At 40.3% G+C, this 19,892-nt stretch overlaps 1 protein-coding gene across 1 annotated transcript in view; it reads right to left on the bottom strand.

Moving 5' to 3' along the window:
- PRTG (protogenin) overlaps window positions 1–19,892 on the bottom strand; it is a 73,801-nt gene that overhangs the window by 15,725 nt on the left and 38,184 nt on the right. Inside the window, exon 11 of the mRNA XM_064722459.1 lies at window positions 19,333–19,521. Within this exon, the coding sequence (XP_064578529.1) occupies window positions 19,333–19,521 (189 nt within the window). The remainder of the gene's footprint in view (window positions 1–19,332; window positions 19,522–19,892) is intronic.

Genomic DNA, 19,892 nt, shown 5'->3' with positions numbered 1-19,892 from the left:
TGCTCCCTGGTGATATTCCTCTGGATATCACTTTTAAACCCCAAATCCTGTCATTCATTCCTCCATAAACATTTGCAGTGAGTCCTGCAGATCCAGCCTGGCAGGTCTTTCAGCACAGGGACACATGGGGGAGCCTTGCCCTCATTTTGTGAGTCTGTGAATGGGTTCTACACCTCAGAGTCAAACCAGAGTAAAGTTAAATACTGCAAGTATGAGCAAAAAAATTAAGTTGAACTATATTTAAAGCATGGATTGCAACTTGGAAAAACTTAAAACATTGCAATAGCTGAATTTCAATAAGAATTCAGATGACAATGATTTATTGGTGTGTTTCACTGTCTTACTCCATCCCTGATATATAATCTTAGAGATTATATTTAGCTTGTCAGAAAGCAGACAGGAAGGTCACAGCAGACACAGATTCTTCAATGAAAATTCTACAGTGCACTCAGATGTTCCAACCTGGTTTGGTGACAACTCATTTCATTTCTCAGCAAGGAGGGAGAACCACAGCTGTTTATCTGTCTGGATGTGAGAAACAGAGAAACTGCAAAAATATCACCAAGAATTGAGACTTATTAGCAGTTCTGTTGCTCTACACTTCATTGGAACATCTACATTTTATTGCACCAGCTTGAAATTATTCAGTATTTTTTACTCCTGCAATCAGCCTTGCTTCTATGTAAATCTTCTATTTCTCTTTCAGGAAGGGGAAAACTTGCAATTGCAAAACAGCTGCCAGTCAGAAATATTCATATTCAGATACTCCCATTTTCTTTTCCAACACTTCAGTACAGATTCAGCATTCAGAGCCTAGTTTTGAAAGCCTGGGATAGTATAAATGCTCTAGTAAATACGGACACAGTGGCAGGCAGAAGCACCTCGAGGTTCTCTGCCCTGAAGCCATTCCCAAGGGATAAAGGTGGCGTGGGGAGGGGAGGGCTCCCTCCATCTGGCAGAGTTATAGCTCACAGCAGCCAGGTGGGGTCCTCGTGCACCTCCGATGGACACAGCTGGAAAAACGGGAGGCACCAAAGACTAAATGTCTGTATTTGCACTTAAGGCACTAAAACCAGAAACGTGCTTCTAATCACTTTGCAGCTGGTGAAGCACTTTATAATGCAGCTTCCTCATTCTTCAACTATCAAGATTGCACAGATCAAAGTCTTAGAAAAAGTTACTGAGAAAAATAGTCACTTCCACATTCACAGGAATAAAAACTCCATTTTCAATATTGTATTACATTATTAAAACTCTCTAAGACTAAAGCAGCACGACACTAACACACAGCCAATGAAAAATCCTAATCAATGTATAGTTCCATCCTCCCTTCTCAAAAGAACACAGAGAAATACAAATGTCCTGATTACATATTAACATTATCTTCAAATCAGTGTATCTCATTCAGATTTTGACAATTTGTTTTCATACAGTTCTCCTGTCCTGGGTAAATTTACAGCATTAAAGATGAGTATAAAACCTGTAACAGCAGGTTTTTATGTATTGTACACACAGGCACACTCTGGGTAACTGCTCATTCAGCTGAAGCTTAAATTGAATACAAAATCAGGAGTCCCAAACCAAATGTGCTAAAAAGTGTTTGCTGATATGAACACAGCCAAAATTTTGGCTTTTTGGCAAATGCTTCAGAGAAAGCATCTGTTTACAGGCTACTTAGCCAAGGTTACAAGAGAGTGTAATATTGCAGCCCCTAAAAGCCCTGTCATTGTTTCTTTCAGCTGCTGCATGTTTGTGAAGCTCTGAAGGCCTTGAAAGGAGCCAGAGCAGAGCCAACAGGTCAGGGCTAGATAAAATTAAGAAAGAATCCGAGGTCAGACCATGAAAGAACTTCTTTTTTTTTCCACCCCTCCAGAACAGTGAGTCCACCTCTAGCAGCCTTTCATTCAGTCCTGATAAGAAGAGACAGCACCCCACAATCTGGATTTCAGACATTTTAAGTCCTCTTTGCAGGGAGGAAAAGATAGGGAAGATGAAAGAAAATGGACATTTTACTATCATTCACTGTTGAAACACACTTTCATGCCTGTTTTGGACATCCTTGTTCTCAACAATTTAAAAGGAAAATATGGATAGAAATTAAACTACTGGGTGCTCTTGTTTATAAAATAACTTGTACAGCACTAAATTTCTAGGGGGAAAAAAAAAAGGTTTGGTGTCTTGACGTTTTAAGCAGAGTTCAGTGACTAAAAACCTAGACACAACTTCTTAAGCTACAGCCAGTATGGCAATTCTAACAGTTAAGGAAGGAGGTAAGAAAATATTTCAACTTCATTCTAGCTTGCATACAAAATTTAAAATAATACTTTTTTCCTTTCAGTTAGAAGTATCAAACCCACAGTAGACTGAAAAAATAGTTGTTCTAAGGACAGAACTTCTGTGTCCAACTGTCCATTTTTAATTTAATCTTTTGTGCTGCTGGATTTTTTGTGTAACCTACAGGTCCATTGTTGGGCAGTGGTCTGGCTGGAGAGCTCATTGGTCTGGTTTGCCAGGGTGACTGTGCAGCCCCCAAGCCCAGCCCTTCAACACAATAAACTCCAGATAATTATTCAAAGGAGAGGCCAGCAGCATGGGCTGCTCTGACACGGGGTCGCGGCCTCTGACACCGAATCTGGGGCTCGCCAAAGTCTGCTCCAAGCAACAGAGGTCCAGGGGAATTATTAAGGGGGAAGGGTGGGAAAGGAAGAGCACTGAGAAATACTATCCTTAAAAATGTACTTTTGAAGCAAAGTAATGTAAATACAGCAGAAACTTATTAGGAAAATAAGCAAATACATTTCAAATGTAGCAGAGGAAAAGGACAGAGAGAAGCACATCAAGCCAAACACAGACACAGAGCTGGGAGGCAGGAGGGTGATACAGACTCAGTCTGTTCTTCTCCAAAGCAGGTATTCCCTCTCAAATTTCCAGTACTGGATTTTATTGCACTTTTCTAAAAAATGCCCTTTTACCTTATTTATACATATCATTAAACAATTAAACACAGTTAAGCAACCATATTCTATCACACTTTTTAAAACTTGTTGAAGCTCTGCATATGCAATTTCTAAGCATTATTACTGGCTTCAAATAATATTTAATTTCTTTTATTTTAAATGAGTTGGAATTGCAATTGGTTGCACAACTGAATTGATCAAATTTTAAATAACAACATTTTAATATCACATTAAGTAGTTTGATAGTTACAAATTTGATAATTTGTAATAGTAATAGGTACCATAGGTAAATGACATATAAAATATTGGTAATTTGTAAGTATCAAATAGGTAATTTAATAGTTACAAATTGCCAATATTTTATGTCATGACTTCTTTTTCAATTTAAAGGTAACTTTAAACATTCACATAGAACAAGGACTGTCTGTGATACTCTTGTTTTCCTTTGCAAACCAAATAACTGAAGCAGAAGCGAAGCAATTTGTTCTTTGTACAAAATTGTTAAAGTTTATTTTGGTAGAAACTGGAACATATGACACATGTGAATTGATCCAGCTAAACAGTCTGGCTTTCCAGGGCTTTGGATGGCTCTGGCTTATTTGTCTAAATCTGAAAAGGGTCTGTATCCCTTTTGTAGCTTTGTGCTGTCCCCTCCGAGGGCCCCAGGACAAACAACACCTCACACCCCCTTGCAGTAAAAACATCACCTCTCCTCCTGCCCACCAGCAGCAACAGCAGCTTCATCACAAACTGCTGGGGGAGGGCTGGCAGGGCAGGATGAGCTCCCAGCACACAGAATTTCAGCCTCTGGGGCCCACAGAAATAAGAACTATCTAAAGTTGTTTAATCTTTTTAAAATAAGTGAAGCAAATCTCAAGGATTTTAAGTCTTCCCGATTTCCTCATGGGTGTAGGACATTCCCACTGTGCCTGCAAGGTCTTGCTATCAGTCCCTGTGTTCCTCCTGCATTTCAGAGAACTGTTCAATTGCAAAAAGCTCTCTTCCAATATTATTCTAACAATGCTCTCTAAACCAGCAGACACCCTTATGTTAACTAGCCTGGCTCACCGTTTTCAAAGTGAGCCCTCAAAAGCTAACTTGAAAGCAATACCAGAGGCCTGGACAAACACCTAATTTTGATCTTTTGTGCTCTTCTTTTCTTCTAAGAGACCTTTTCTTTTGTTGCTGCCCAGTGGAAAGCACATAGCTCATTGGTCCTGCTTTGAAAGATGAGAGCACTGCCCCTGAGTCCACCCCTCGGAGCACAATCACTTTAATGGAATTATGTAGAGAGGCCATCTCTGCAAGAAGAAAGGAGGAGAGGGGGAGGGAGAGTGTCCGAAGGAGCCAGCAGAGCTGTAATTACCCAGTTACTAACACACACATGTCCACTGAGAATTCATGCAGTGATCCAAACAGGATGTGCCACCCCACACAACAGGTTCCCTTACACACAGCAGTGAGCCCTGCACAAGTGACAGAACATTGAATCAAACATTACTGCAGTGGCTCAGGAAAAGGGGAAAGGAACAACCCACACAGAAATGCTGCTACAAAACAGGAGCATGCTATAAAAGGTCTTTTCTGTAAGATACAAGAGGCTGAAAAGATGATCTCCCCAGTAGAGACTGACATTTCTGGGTTGCAGATAAAAAGAATGTTTAGACAATTTGCCTGGCCTTCATGCTAAGAGGAATGCTTCCAGAATATACACCTAAACACAATTCAACAAGCACTTTACCAAAATTGGTTTAACATTTGTTTAAGTACCAAGATCTATCATACATATGCACTGACTGCCTGACATCCAGCATCACCTTACAAACAACACATTTGCACACAATGACAAAGGCAATCTGTTCACAGCGCCCAAACTTCCCCCTGGAGCTATGATATAAATTTCCTTTCAGAACCAACATTTTCTGCTGGTCTGTCATGGACTCCCCGTGCCATTTTGACCCTTTTGTGCAGCAAAATGAAAACACTATCTATCATTACTTGCACCACAGTGACTTTGTAGGAGGTGCACGGTTTCATTGCAAAAACATCTGTGGCCTGGTGACTCAGATCTCAGGCTTTAAGGTCTGTGCTGTTGCAAGCATGACTGCAAGATGCAAAAGTTTCAGGCAGGGCAACTAAAAATCAGTCTGGCTCTTTCCTCCTTCAGAGGGTAACAAGGAACTGCACTAAAACACTTGTTAGGTGCCAAACAAGTCCATCCTGACAGCAAAACAAACAAGATACATGCGAGGGGAAACCACCACTGTATTTTTCTTAAGGCAAATTTTGGCTGCATGGGCTCTATCCAGCTGCATCTACAATCAGGGCCCAGCCTTCAGCAGGATGCTCTGTTATTGCAGGTGTCACTGCTCTGCTCACACAGGGCTCCCTCCCACTGCAGGGACACCAGGCAGCCAAGGGGCACTGCAGGACAGACAGACACCCACCTGCATGTGCCCATGGGCTGGGGGCACGCACAGTTCTGTGGGCACTGAGCTATTATCATACAGACTGTCTGCACACGTAAATATAGCAGCCTCCTAAGGAAGATCAAAATTTGGCACTCACTGGTTGAATACAGGAGAAGGGGAGCAAACTAACCCAGACAGCTGACAAATTTTATAGTGAAATTGTTAAACTGGCCCATTTGTCATGAGCTGCCAGCTAAACTGATAAATTTACTGCTAATATTACAACCCTCATACTTAATTTGCTGAAGTTAAATTAGAGGCATTAAAAAAACCCCACAACTACAAAAGGGGTGGCATTGAGCTTTCTCTATTACAGTACTTTTAATATAAATTATTCATTGAAAATCCATCATATAATGCTAAATATTTTCAAATTACACGTTAGTAAACCAGGAAGCAGGGAAGACAGCTAACAGTACTTGTCAAGAGTTCATCTCAAATGCCTTAGCTCAGCATGCAGTTCCACCTGAAGTGTGATGGCCTGAGGACACAGGGCTCTGTTTCCTCAGCTGTGAAATGCATTGCAGGATCTCTCCCATAAATGAACATGTCTGTTACTTTTTCCTTTCTATCTTCTTAGAGCCCTCATTCCCTTCAGTGCCTCTGACTGGTCGCATATCTTTGACATTTAGGAAGGGTATTCATTTTAATTACATTTAGATTATGCTGAACCACCTCCCTAATAGTCTGGCACAGCAGTGTTATTTCTACCCTTTACATTTTCATACAGCACATCCCAAACTTCTAAAACATGCCCTAAAGAAAATTTCCAGTTGTAATGACAATAGAAATATCCAGGACCCTATTACATCCTTGGCTCTAATATTCACCACTGTTACATCCCATGGCACACTGGCAGAAGCTATTCATAATGAGTTTTGTGCCATGAATTTGCACTGAAACATTTATTAAAAGAACACAGTAAGTGACAGCTTGTCACCAGGCAATGAAGCCTGATATAATACATACTTACACTCATTTTTGAGTGCTTTCAGCATGCTGAAAATACCCATCTAGAAGGCCAGGACAACCTGTTTCTCTGTAAAAATTATAACTTTTCATCTCCACATTGATTCTTCCCAAAACAGTATTTCAATGACATCTTGTGTTCATCTCTTTCCAGGCCAAGACTCTGCTTTCTAAGATAATTTATCAGAAGGATTACTGAGTCTATATTTGTGGCAGCAGCTGTGCAAGTTAATGATGTTGTTGCCTTTAGTTAAATAGATGTTAATGGTTTATTTGAAGACTATTTAATTAACACCAAGTTTCTGAAACACCAACACTTGAAAGCACCAAAGACAAATCTTGCAGGTGGTGTAAAAGAGGTCAACATGTGCAATCTGAATTTGGACCTAATACTCTCAGATGCTCAAATCCTTTAGTCAGTGAACTGTGGCCTGAGTACCCTTCCACTAAGATGTTTAATGTCCACACAAAGAAGAATCTAAACAAGAAGAGTAGCCTGAAAGATTTCAGGCTTCCTCAAACTTTTGAAAATCTTTTGCTCTTCTGGCTGACAACGCAGTTTCTACTATTTATTTTACACTTTGTGGTATTTCATAAAGACAAAAGTAGATCTTTCCCCACATGGAAATGGGTTACAACATTACATGTTTTTAATATGGATAGTATTTACTACAGGTAAAACTATCGTACTTTAAAGGACAACAATAATAACATGGGAAAGAAAGTACACTCTGCAGAAACTGCAGCAGAATTTTAATGATTGTGTCCTTTTCTTCTAGAAAGTTTCTTATATCTGTATTTTCCATAATTATATACATGGGAATTTGTTCTGGTTTAAATTTTAAATTCAAAATGTTTAACTTTTCTTTTTAATACACAAAATTGGTTTTTGTCGGAAGCAATGCTACTGTTGTCCAGATGTTTGACCACAGACAAGTTACAATGTAAATCTTCTGCCTTACCTACTGTATTATTTAATAGCTTTGTGAAGAACAAGCATTTAATACCTGTCAAACATTGTATTAACAAACTGAAAGGTACAGAGGAAACAAGTAGGATACAATTAATAATGAAAGTTATTTTTGTTAACTTTTCTAATGCATTCAAGATTTAAATTCAACCTATATCAATATCTTGATTGAAAAAAGGAGAAGAAAATTATCTTGATGTAATCCCTCTGCATATGAAGTTTATACAACACTTAGGAAGTGGAAAGCAGTCTGACTGATTGATTGCTTAAGTAAAATAAACACACAGCTACTTAACTCTTAGCTAGCTATCTCCCTCTGCACAACTGAAAGGCTTTCCCATCATCAACTCAGCTTTACAAAAGCTCTGTTGAGCCTGCAGCTTGATGAGCATTTTAAAGCAGCATTAGCTGTGCTGCTGCTGAAAGAAGCCAGCCTGCTCCCCTCAGCCTCCAGCACTCCCTGCTCCTTCCTCTGCCACTTCCCACCCATCCTGTGCCCCAACACAAGAGTCACAAGTGTGCAAGCACAGAGAGCAGCAGCACCAATTCCGAGTACACAAGAAATGTGGGGTGATTTCTTCCAAAAGTGCCCCCTTTTGCTACTTTATTGTGCTCTGAGCTGCACTTGGATGAATTCTGAGAGCTGAACAAGGTCCCAAGGCAGCAGAGGGAGCCCTGGCAGCTGCTCAGGACTCAGCACAGCCACTACGAGTCTGCTTTGTTTTATCCAGCCTGGTGAAACTGTGACCCTCAAACCTACCCAAAAAACTCCACTGATCCCAGAGCTATGAGTTTATTAACAAAAGACGTTTCCCTCAAGGGGGAGCTGTTATCTAATAGACTGAATGCAAAGCTGGACACACACAGCTCAGTTCAGACTGCAGGGACAGCATTGTCACACTCAGCTTAAAACATCAGTACCAGAGCAGTCCATGAAAAGGGCCCTTCTCTCCCTTGTGTTCCAGGTACCCCATGTGCACCATGGGACAGTGAACACTCACCCACCTGTGAAACTCATGGGAATGCTGCCAAACTGCTGGAAGGGCACAGCATGTGTTCTCAGCACAGATGAACATCTGTTATTAGCAAAGTGGAAATAAGAATAACTGCCTAAGGTGGATGCTGCAGGCAGAGCTGCCCTGCACAGGGGCACAGGAGACAGCACAGGCTCTCTCAGGTCCCACTGGCAGGCTCCTCTAGGCTCCAGCAAGGGGGTTAGATGACCCTTGAGAGCCAGATCTTCCAGCAGGGAGGCTCAAGGGAAGAGGGAGGTGCAGGCACTGCTGGGTCAGCTGGAGAGCCTGCTCTCATGCCTGCACTCAATCTGCACTCTGAGCAGCTCACTTTGCTGTCCTGGACTGTGCTTGGTGCTCTCCTGCAGGTGCTTGATTGGTTTGGAAGCAAGATCTGGCTGTCAGTTGTGAAGGAGAGGGATGAAGATCCCTGCCTATCTGACAGTGATATCAAACACAGCCCATGCGTGCCTGCCCACTCTGCCTGGATAGCACACAGACTTTATACATCCCAGCCACCTCTGAGAAAAGTTCTCCAGCACAAACAACTCGTAGGGAGGTGCTACAGATGGAGATTTCTAAGGCAAGTGATTGTCACCAGGGCAACAAGGGCTGATGGGAAACTGTGAGAGATTAAATAAAGGCAGGTGAGAAGCTGTAAGAAGGCAGCCAAGATATGAAGAGAGAAAAAAGGCCAAATTAGGCCATTAGAAATTATCATGGAAATAACAATGAATACAAGGTACTAACACAGTGAGAGGTTTGCTTGTGATAGAGAAATCCTGGGCTAGACTAAGACAAAGAAGAGCAAAGATATCCTATTTTTCTCCCAACAGCATATATATACAAATGCAAATATAGACACACTGAGCTGGGCAGCAGGCTGTGAGCACAGCACTCCCTGCACCTTGAACATACAAGGGAGAAAGTTGGTAAATGGACTTAAGGCACAGTAGTGTAACATCTACCCATCTATGTCTCTCTGCTCCCACATACACCATCCTACCTACCATCCCAAACCGTCTCCAGTTCAACTACCTTTTAAAAAATCCACATTTTTAGGGTGTATTTGCATACAGGATTCTGTATACTCCTCCTTTGTTTGAGTACACAAAACTGTCAGTTGTACGAAAACCCCCAGCATGCACAACTGGATGCCATCAGAGACAGGAAACTCAAACCTTTCACAGATCTACCAAAGAGGATCAGAATGACTTCCCTGTCCTGGTTTCTACAAGCACATGCAGCAACAAGTGTTTTTGTTCTGAATGATAACCAGTTTGAACAGGGGTACAATATTCGGCTATGATAAAGGTAAAAAACCACCATGAAAGTGAGTATCAATGTTGAAATACACTCTTTATGCAAATCTTACTTATACTAAACATTTTTTCCTAGATTAGAAACAAAAACCAAAAAATCCAAAACAAAAAACCCCTAAAAAAAAAAAACCCCACTAACCAACCAAAAAAAAAAAACAACAAAAAAAAACCCAAACTCCACCAAAAAACTCAAAAACAAAGAAATAAAAAAAAAAATTCTTAAAGTCCTAGGTTTGGAAGAGACATTTTAGAGCAAGAGGGGCTTCTTCCAACACAAGATTCTTTTTTTCCCTGCTTCCTGCATCTCCCTCTTCATTTGCCACAGAAGTGTGACTGCAGGAAGCCTGAAAAAAACAAACGTGCACTTTTCCACATTGCATCTTTTCCCAAAATTGAAAAAATGCTTCTGTTAGCAATAATGCCTTCATGGCAAATATATAACCAAGGTGTTACTCAAGACAGGGAAGCTACCAGAAGACATTTCAGCTTAGCTTTAGAAGTGTGTTTACTTATCACTAACACAGAAATTACAAAGATCCCCTATTCTTACCTTTCCCATACAACTACATCTAGTAACATGACCCAAAAGAAAAGTTAATGAAGAAAAAGCTTCAGGATTAATTAAATTAACATTTGGATCACAACATCTGGATTGTTGTTTAACAACGGAAGAAAATAATAAATAAAAAAGGAAAAAAAATTAAGAAATGTAACTAGCTCTGTACAGCAAATGTTTTCTTCTGTCCACTCTGAAGTCTCTTTCATGTGCTAATGGTGGCATTTTTTTAAACTCTTCCCCTTTGACTTACTCAGACCTTTAAGGACCTCACACATCTAATGGTTCCTCACATTCACCAAGAACAATCAAGAGAGGTCTGGGGGTTGACATGCAGTATGATTAATGGACAATGTTGATTTAATTTCCTATAACAGGAGTTTTCTCTAAGCTTTCTCTAAGGAGCAGTTTCTTTGCAATCCAGGACTTAAGTATTTTACTAATGAAGTCCAATAAATAGCAAATTAAATAATGCTGTCTCCCAGAGACAAATCCTCTCATTCCAGGAAAAAAAAGGAGGGGAAAAAAACCACCCACCATATTTAAAGTTCTGTTTAAATCTAAAAAGGATTGTACAGCAGGAATGTACATAGTAGTTCACATTTCTGGGGTTCTTTTGTTTGGTTTATTTTGTTGTTTTGTTTAACAAACTTTATCACTTATCTGGCCATTCCTGCCATCATTATCTGCTTGCAAATTTTTAGCTTTAAACGGGGGTTATACATTTAACTTAATTTCCAGTTTCAAGAAATTAAGTCTTTATTTAGTGGTCACTTTTACTTTACAGCTATCAAAATGTACTTATTACATCTTCATTGTAATACCTAAAAACATTTTGGTGGTTCTTAATTTAAAGTTATTTACTACTTTCTTATTGTAAGGAGTGATCAATATGTCCTTTCATTAAGCAAATTTTAACCTTCAGCTCCAGCAAATGAACAATGCAACATTATTTGCATGCATCCTAACTGTTACTCAATCAACATGACACAATCTCCCAGCTGAATTCCCACACAGGTTTAGCTCTAAACGCTGGAATTCCTACCCCAGGACCACAGAGCAGCAGAGAGCATTTCCTGCAAGATTCTAATCACTTTCCCACCGTGGAAAAGTTTACCTTTAAATACCCTGAGGACAACGCATTTTGTTTCACTGCAGGCTGGCAAGTTATTTTGCCAGAGTGCAAAAAATCTTCTCCTCTTACTTTGAAGCACCCTTGATTCCAGTTCTTTGAGTTATTACACAATTAATCTGATCCCCTGGGAAAAATGTGTGCAATTCAGTTATGGGTTGATAAAGAGGCCAAAGTCTCAAAAATAGGCAAAAGCCCTCCATGCTGCTGGAGTGGGCCCATGGAACACGATTGCTCCTGTTGCCTTAGCAAAGCCCTTATCTTTACATTATTACCTTTAACATTGCCACAAGGCATTGTCCCAGGCAGTGACACTTCCCACTCCTGACAGCTCACAGGATCCCTCTAGAGCAGGGCTTAACTTGTCTTAGCACTCCTCATTTTGATTTTAAGGACAGTACGCTCAATGTTTATTCTGCACTGAGGATCTACTCCCTTGCCATGTGCTTCCCCTTCAAAGAGCCACTAACTTGGGAAGCTGCCAAGGCATGTTCAGATGGGGCTATCATGGCTATTTGCCCAGATAACTGAGGTCAAACTGGACCACAGCATGTTCCAGAAGGTTTCATAAAAATATGTTAGACATAAAAATCCTTCCAAAACACAAATCCTTCCTACCTCTTCATGAAAGCTTTTAAATAAGAGAGAAAGAATGCATCTTTCTGACCCAAGATTAGGTGCTTATCATTCTGACAAATTAATACATTTCCACGAGTTTTAGAGTTTTTACTCAACATTCCATGAGTCTGTTGTTGAGTAAAAGAAAGCCAGCCCAGGGATTCCTCTTCATAAGGGTCTGTCATAAATAGCATTTTAATCAACACCAAAACAAGTTATGCTGCTAATGCAGATGTTACAAATGTCAGTATTCCAGTGCAGTTGATTACTGACTAAATTGGTAACCTAGATGTTGATGATGTAATTTAAAATTGGCAAAGACATTAAAAATTAATTAAAGCTTTCCACTAGAAATGAACTGTATGAGAATAACATTTACTTTCAAAAAAACAAAAATATGGGCAGAAGTAACTGTGATGTGGTTTAGAAAAACACATAAATCCAATTTCTTTAATAGAGGTAAATTTAAATTCTGACAGAAAACATAGAGGACAAAGCAATCTTTTTAAGAACAGAAATTAAAGTGAAAATATGCAATAATGATACAAATCTGCAATATTGCACAACGCAAAACAAATAATGGCAGAACTGCACAGGAAGGAAGGCATTACAGTTTTTTACAGATGTGTCACTTGAACTGCACAGAAGGTATGCAGCATTAGCAGCTGACAGTTAACTGGCTACTCCCCAGCAAAGCTACTCAGAACAAGCTGATATTTATCTGGGATTCCCACTCAGTGCTTTAAGTAAGACTTAACTTTGCCCAAGACACAGTTGATGCAATGGAAGCCAGGCTGACAAGCTCCAACAAAGGGCCACAGACTCCAACATCAGCTTCAGTTTTGCCCAGTAAGAATTCAATTTACAACCCTGATGAATCAATGTTTCACCTAAGCAGAGCAGTGCAGTATTTTCCCTCCATAAGGAAGGCACGAAGGCAGTGGGTGAGTCTGGAAGCAGTGTCTGCTCACCCTGTGTCAGTGTGTCTGCTCACCCTGTGTCAGTGTGTCTGCTCACCCTGTGTCAGTGTGTCTGCCCGCCCTGTGTCAGTGTGTCTGCCCACCCTGTGTCAGTGTGTCTGCCCACCCTGTGTCAGTGTGTCTGCCCACCCTGTGTCAGTGTGTCTGCCCATCCTGTGTCAGTGTGTCTGCTCACCCTGTGTCAGTGTGTCTGCCCACCCTGTGTCAGTGTGTCTGCCCACCCTGTGTCAGTGTGTCTGCTCACCCTGTGTCAGTGTGTCTGCCCAGCCTGTGTCAGTGTGTCTGCCCACCCTGTGTCAGTGTGTCTGCCTGTGTCAGTGTGTCTGCCCATCCTGTGTCAGTGTGTCTGCCCACCCTGTGTCAGTGTGCCTGCCCAGCCTGTGTCAGTGTGTCTGCTCAGCCTGTGTCAGTGTGTCTGCCCACCCTGTGTCAGTGTGTCTGCCCACCCTGTGTCAGTGTGTCTGCCCACCCTGTGTCAGTGTGTCTGCCCATCCTGTGTCAGTGTGTCTGCCCATCCTGTGTCAGTGTGTCTGCCCACCCTGTGTCAGTGTGTCTGCCCACCCTGTGTCAGTGTGTCTGCTCACCCTGTGTCAGTGTGTCTGCCCATCCTGTGTCAGTGTGTCTGCCCTGTGCAGCCTCCTGCTGCTCCCCCAGTACAGCCCAGCTGCACACAGACCAACAATGCATGAGCAGAAATGCCACACAGGACAGAGATTTGATGCCTTCCCTGCCTCTGCCACTCAGCCTGGTATTCCACAAGCATGGATGGTACATCTGAGCCTAAAGGGAGCTCTCAGCTACAAACAGGCCTGGAGAAATTACTAGCACTGCCATACACTGGAAACAAAACACGATGCAGCAGTTTGTAAATCACAACAAAACACAAAACCCAGTTTGATCTCTGTGTGCATTTACAGCCTGTAAAATGCAATATGGTTCTTATATAAAAGAGGTAAAAGCTTATCAAAGAAGCATTTGCTTTGATATCTTACAGGTAAAAAAGTCACAGGGTAATAAAGCTCCCTCCATTCTCTCTTCTAATCTATAATCTAACTTTCAAAATTTGAAAGGAAAAAAGAACAGGAAAAAATGATATGCAGATATGCCATGTCTGCATTTGGAAGACAGACTCATTTAGAGTGGTGACAGGTCTGTCTTTCATGACTGGAGCCAGGAATGTGTGTCTCTTGTTTACTGAGGTGCCACAGAAGCACTCTCATAGCAGGACTAGGCAAGAGCTTGGCTTTGTTAACTACAAATATACATTATCTGCCATGGCTGGGGAAGAGAAAGGGGTCAGAGTTAGCTGATTTTAAGCATGCCCAGTTGACTTCCAGGGCTTTTGGTTTTATTCCTGTGCAATTTGACCAATTCCTCCTCCCCTCTCAGCAAATCCCTTATGTTTTAGCTGATAAGTAGTAGTAGCAAGGCTGTTACACACAATCAGGAGAATTGACAGATAAGAGGTTTAGTTTAAGGATGTAATCAGCAGGAGTAAACACTAGACTGACCCAGCTGTAAACAGTGGAAATAAATGATAATATTTGTCCTGCTCACCTACTGAGCTATTACACACTTTCCACTATGTAACAATGTAAATATCATGACCACAGTATATACAGCAGGCAGTGCAATCATCTGGCTTTCCAAGCAGGAAAACTGAGCTTTTAGTTGATATTTTTTAAGAACTAAAGCAATTTCTGATTCTTTTTTTAACAGAGCTGGTTTTTTGTTCAGGTCAGCATTTCACTAACTGTGGATGTCTGATCTGATGTAAAATACCTGAAGCGGAAAAAAGTACATCTGTTATACTAAATTATATTTTCTTTAATGCCATTTGAGAACAGTTAACAATGAAAAAAAAACTATTTCTCAAGAAAAAGCTGTGTTTCTTTCACATCACTTCATGAAACTGTAGGAACACCTGGCTCCTTGAATTTCTATGGGAATTCCAAACTAAATTTCTACAGTAACTTATAAACAAAAAGCAGTATCAACTCCCATATACACAAATTTTCCAGAGCTGTTAAATACAAGCATGTGAAACTACATTTTGACACCAACAAAACATGAGATAAAACTGAAATTACAGCCCCAGCTTTCAGAAATGACTGCATTAACACATGAAATGCACTTAGTATTCCTTCTCAGTACTTCAGCATTTGCAGTTCTTAAGAAAGATAGCATCAACACTGTCAGAGATGCCATTAAGTTTTTAAAACTTACATTTTTCCAGCATATTCATTTGCAATATGGTGCAAATGAAACTGCTGTGTGCTATCTCACCACCCTATCAGCTGCTTTATGAAACTTTAAAGCACTTTAACAGGATCATTACAAGAGAAGCTTGGGTGATGTGCAGCAGGCAGATTAATTGGAGGAATTCTTTGCACTGACTCTTCTTACACATCCTTATTCAATTTCTATGGACTGTTGAATGACCTTGTCATCTTTGCTGCCCTGGACTAAAGCTTAGCTGCAGTCATGGCTGTAACACAATATAAATAGATCCCAGGGAAATGAAACAACTGAAGGCCGAGTCTCTGGGGGAATCCTAAGTGTAGTAGGTAGCTGGCTAATTCTTCAGCAGAAGCTCCCTTTCCAAAGGGGAGTGCCATGCAGGGTCACAAAATGTGCCTTTGTGTCATTCAGACTTTGACAAATTCTTCACTTGGAAATATTGTCCAGGTCAAGGAACACGGGGAAATGCACTTTGCTTTATTTCTCCTCTCTGTAACTGGGAAGAGGCAGAACGTAGAAGAGCTTTGACAGGAAAGCTTTTCTGATTAAGACCAAACTTTTTGGAGTACATCACACACATGAGTATGACAGAATCTAATTTTTTTTCCAAAAGTACTCGATTGGGGCACAAAAAAATGCCAGTGGGTAATGTAAAACCAGAGGGCTCCCCAACAAACTCTTCCACCAGCAAAACTCACTTCAACTTCTAAACACACATCCTGAACCACTACCTCAGACCAGCAGACTTATCAAGCCTCACAATGAAAGACTTTCTGTGAGGGAAAAATCTCTAGACCAGGAGGAAGAAATGGAGGAATTAAAAATAGAGGCAAAAATGCACGGTATGCAGCCAAGGGTCTGCTCCTGTGGCACATTCAAGTAATAATGGAATTTTACACTGGACTAGGAAATGGCCTGCTATTGAAAAATAAATGCAAAGACCTTTAACACAAACAAATGTCTATGTGAAACTGTGGATATTTATTTTGAGAATAAATGATCAGATCATTTAATTCTATTTACATGGTGACTATCATGTAAATAATCCAGTTTAAAAACACACAGAAGTAACTGGGTGGACCTACACTGGAGAAAGAGAGGTCATGTCTCAGGCAACCAATAAGAGACTAAAAATATGCAGCATAATATTCATACTGCTACATTCCATGTTTAAACATCGTCATCTATTTCACACTAATGTGCTGATTCTGCTTTATCTATCATAATTATACTTCCATCAAGAGTCCTCCTGTAGACATTTGCAATCATTTATAGTAGTTATATCAAAGCTACCCACAAACAAGCAATCAACAGTGCTTGTAATAACAATGCTAATGTTCTCTGGTTAGAGACAATCATGAACTCTCATTTTGTGATGCACTCTAATTGCCACAGGGTAAGTGAAATGTCCTCTTTAATACACATACCTTGCACAACTGGCATTTGTACCAACATCTGCAGAAAGTTCCATGGACAGATGTACTGCCATGCTCTAAATGTCACTAGAAGTCTATCTGCAGTTTATTAACTATGCAGAAGAACGGGGAATGCAGGGCAGCTGTAGTCATGACAAAGACATGAAGAGGGAGTGCTTGGAAGCCGTATGCAGATATTATCTGGCGACAGATAATGCACGAGAAACTGCTCCTTCTTTACCACTGGGAAGCCCCTAGGACTGTGAGCATATTCTTTCAAATTAGGAAAAACCCTTCCTTTTGATCATATTATCCAACATATAGTACATCAAAAGTCTTAACACACACCTTTCCCCTTCAAGTTTCACACTTGCAGTATTCTAATTCCTGTAGCTCATAATGAAGACATTTATTTTAAAGACTCTGTCAATAAATCAGGAGTTTAGTGTCCTCAGGAGAGGCAAATGGGTGACAGAACATCAGTGCTCAAAGCCTCTGTCCAGTTCATGAAAAATCAGTTTACCATAGTCACAAACCCCAGTGTGGTGGCTTGCCTTGTCACACCTCAAATTGTACCAGGTAGGACCACTTCCTAATAACTAATAGTTTTAATTTTTAAATGCATAAATAAAGAAATGTACTGGTCCAAATCACTTGGATTATTCACAAGAAATAAAAAGATGAACAAATCACCTTCTTAATGTGTGGATGTGGCTACAGTCTTTGTGGATTTATGTACCGCATATAATTCTACCTGCTATAATCACCAGGTGTGCAGCTGCCAGGGGCAGAAGATTGGCTGTAGACTGCTTTCTAAGAAATAATTTGGCATGCACAAGTATTTCAAGCAGGCAGTTTGGCAAAGGGCAATCAGACAGGCACTATCACTACAAGAAGTCTCTGTGAGCTTTCCAAGCTGCAGTGTAAGTAATCGTCTTAGCACTGGAAAAACATGACCTAATCAATTTTCCTGAGCTGAGTCTTTTGTAGCTGTAGTGATGAATGCTTTTTACTATAAATGCTATAAAGAAAAAAAAAGAAAGAAGCCAGCAAAGAAACTTAGGAAAGTTCATATCCGATATATACTTCAAGTAACTCAATACATCCCATTTAAAAAAAAAAAAACCAAAAACTACTCTTCAGTGAAACCAGCCTCCAGCAGCACAAATTATGTAGATAGGAAAAATATAAATTACAGCAATCAGAGTATATGGAATGTATCATGTTTTGGTCACCATATTTAGATACTGAGAATTATGATAAAGAATAAACACTCAACACATCACATGAATCATGACTGAATGGTTACTCAAGGACATGAATTCTTCCTTCTTGCAATTCAGTCAGCTGTGACCGTGTGAAAGTTGTAATTTCCAAACTCACTTTTCTTTCATTTTCCCATCTGTCTACCTGCTTAATAGAAAGAAAATCTAACAAAAATGACACAGATAATATACATTTTAATATAATTCTGTAAAATAGTATTTTCATCTGAAGACTATTAGTGGGCTGAGAAAATCCATATCATGTAGATCACATTGTTAATAAGTTGGCACATGTTTGAAATTACAGCTTTTTATTGCATAATAAGAAGAAGATTTATGCACTTCTGTCCCAGGACACACAGACACCACATCCTTTCTGGGCTCTCAGAGGTGCTCTTTTGTCTCACAGCTCTGTTAAACAGTCGGACACTGCCAGATGCTCTGGCTGGAAATGGTCACAGATGGTCAGTTGTCCAGTTAACAGACCAGAATACTCCTCTCAAATCTCCCCTAAAATTGTATCTCAACTGTATGCAGCAGATGAGAATATTTGAGCATGGTCAGGAAGGCATTTGACCTAGTTAAGACTGCAGGTCAACTTTGATAACTTAGTCAAGATTAATTCTCCACAATACCTCCAAATAAACTATCTCAACACAGTTCAAACAGCAAGTGTCAAGTCCTATTTTACTTTTGCTGATTATGTGATAGAATGCATCTTTTGATGAAAGAAATTCTCAGTTCTGCATGTAAACAAAGTACCTTCTACCTTGGGATGATCCCAACAGATCTGTACTAACACACATTGCAAGAGCTACAGAGGAAAGGGAGTCAGGTGGAAGGTCTCCAGTGGTACTCAGCAAGCTCTGTGCTCAGTCCTGCAAATATTTACCAGTACTCCTTAAAAATATTAACAGGATTATAACATGCACAAGAGCTACTTGCTTCTATGTTGAACAAGCAGTGCTTGTCATGCAGTATACCTACGACAAAGGCTGCAAGTGAGACAGAAAGAGGCTAAAAATAGCAGAGAAAAAGCTTTGGTGTTTTGTATTAATCTTTCGCTGTTCCTAGATCAGGCATAAACACCAAAAATATTAAAAACCTGCATATTAAAGTGAATATTAAAAAGACATGTCATTTACTAGCAGTATTTACTAACTAAGTTCTTGTAATAAGTATCTTGTGATAAGTGGTTGGGTGTCCTTCCAGCTTATACATGATTTACAAGATCTGGTTATCTAAGTGCAACACATATTTTGTGAGAGGATTATTCCCTCAGCAGCCTAACTCAAGACTGCAAAGCTTATTGCTGGGAAAACAGGTGGCCAACCTAACTCTGCTGCCTTGCAGGTCTAGTGAGTTAAGCTCTCTAAGGTGTCACTGTCTTCCAAAAGAGTTGGGAAGAATTTTGTACACTCACCCAAACCACTGACAGTATATTCCAGGTCACTGGCATCCAGCAGAATGGGTCCATTCTCCTGCTGCCCCTCTTCCTTGTAGTAGAGTTTGTAGCCCTGCACAGCAGCGGGGTCCTCGGCATCCTGCTGCCACTGCACAGCAATGGTCGTGCAGTTCATGGGCTCCAAACGCAGCTCGGGAGACTTCGGGGCTGGGGTTACAGAAACACAGACAGAAAATAGTCTTGTGTTCTAGAAAAAGCATTTTTCATGCAAAAATCTGGATGTCTATCAGTCCAAACTTCACTTTAGACTTTGATTCTATCTCATCTGTGTAAGTCATGTAATTATTTCTTTCTTATGATACCTGACTCCCTATAACCTAAATCTAACAACTTAATTTAGAATACAACAGAAGAGAAAAAGCTTTTAATTCTGCATCTGAATAAACAAGTAAATAAATTTATGAGGTAGTTCTTTTCAAGCAAAAATGAAAACATTCCAAAGATAATTACAAAGTTCCTTCCTGCTTTAAAGCGAGCCAAAGCAAATATGATTAACAATACCATCCCACTTCATCAAG

This window comes from Zonotrichia leucophrys, chromosome 10, assembly GCF_028769735.1.
Source record: "Zonotrichia leucophrys gambelii isolate GWCS_2022_RI chromosome 10, RI_Zleu_2.0, whole genome shotgun sequence".
NCBI classification, from domain to species: domain Eukaryota; kingdom Metazoa; phylum Chordata; class Aves; order Passeriformes; family Passerellidae; genus Zonotrichia; species Zonotrichia leucophrys.
This window is presented reverse-complemented; position numbering and strand designations above follow the sequence as displayed.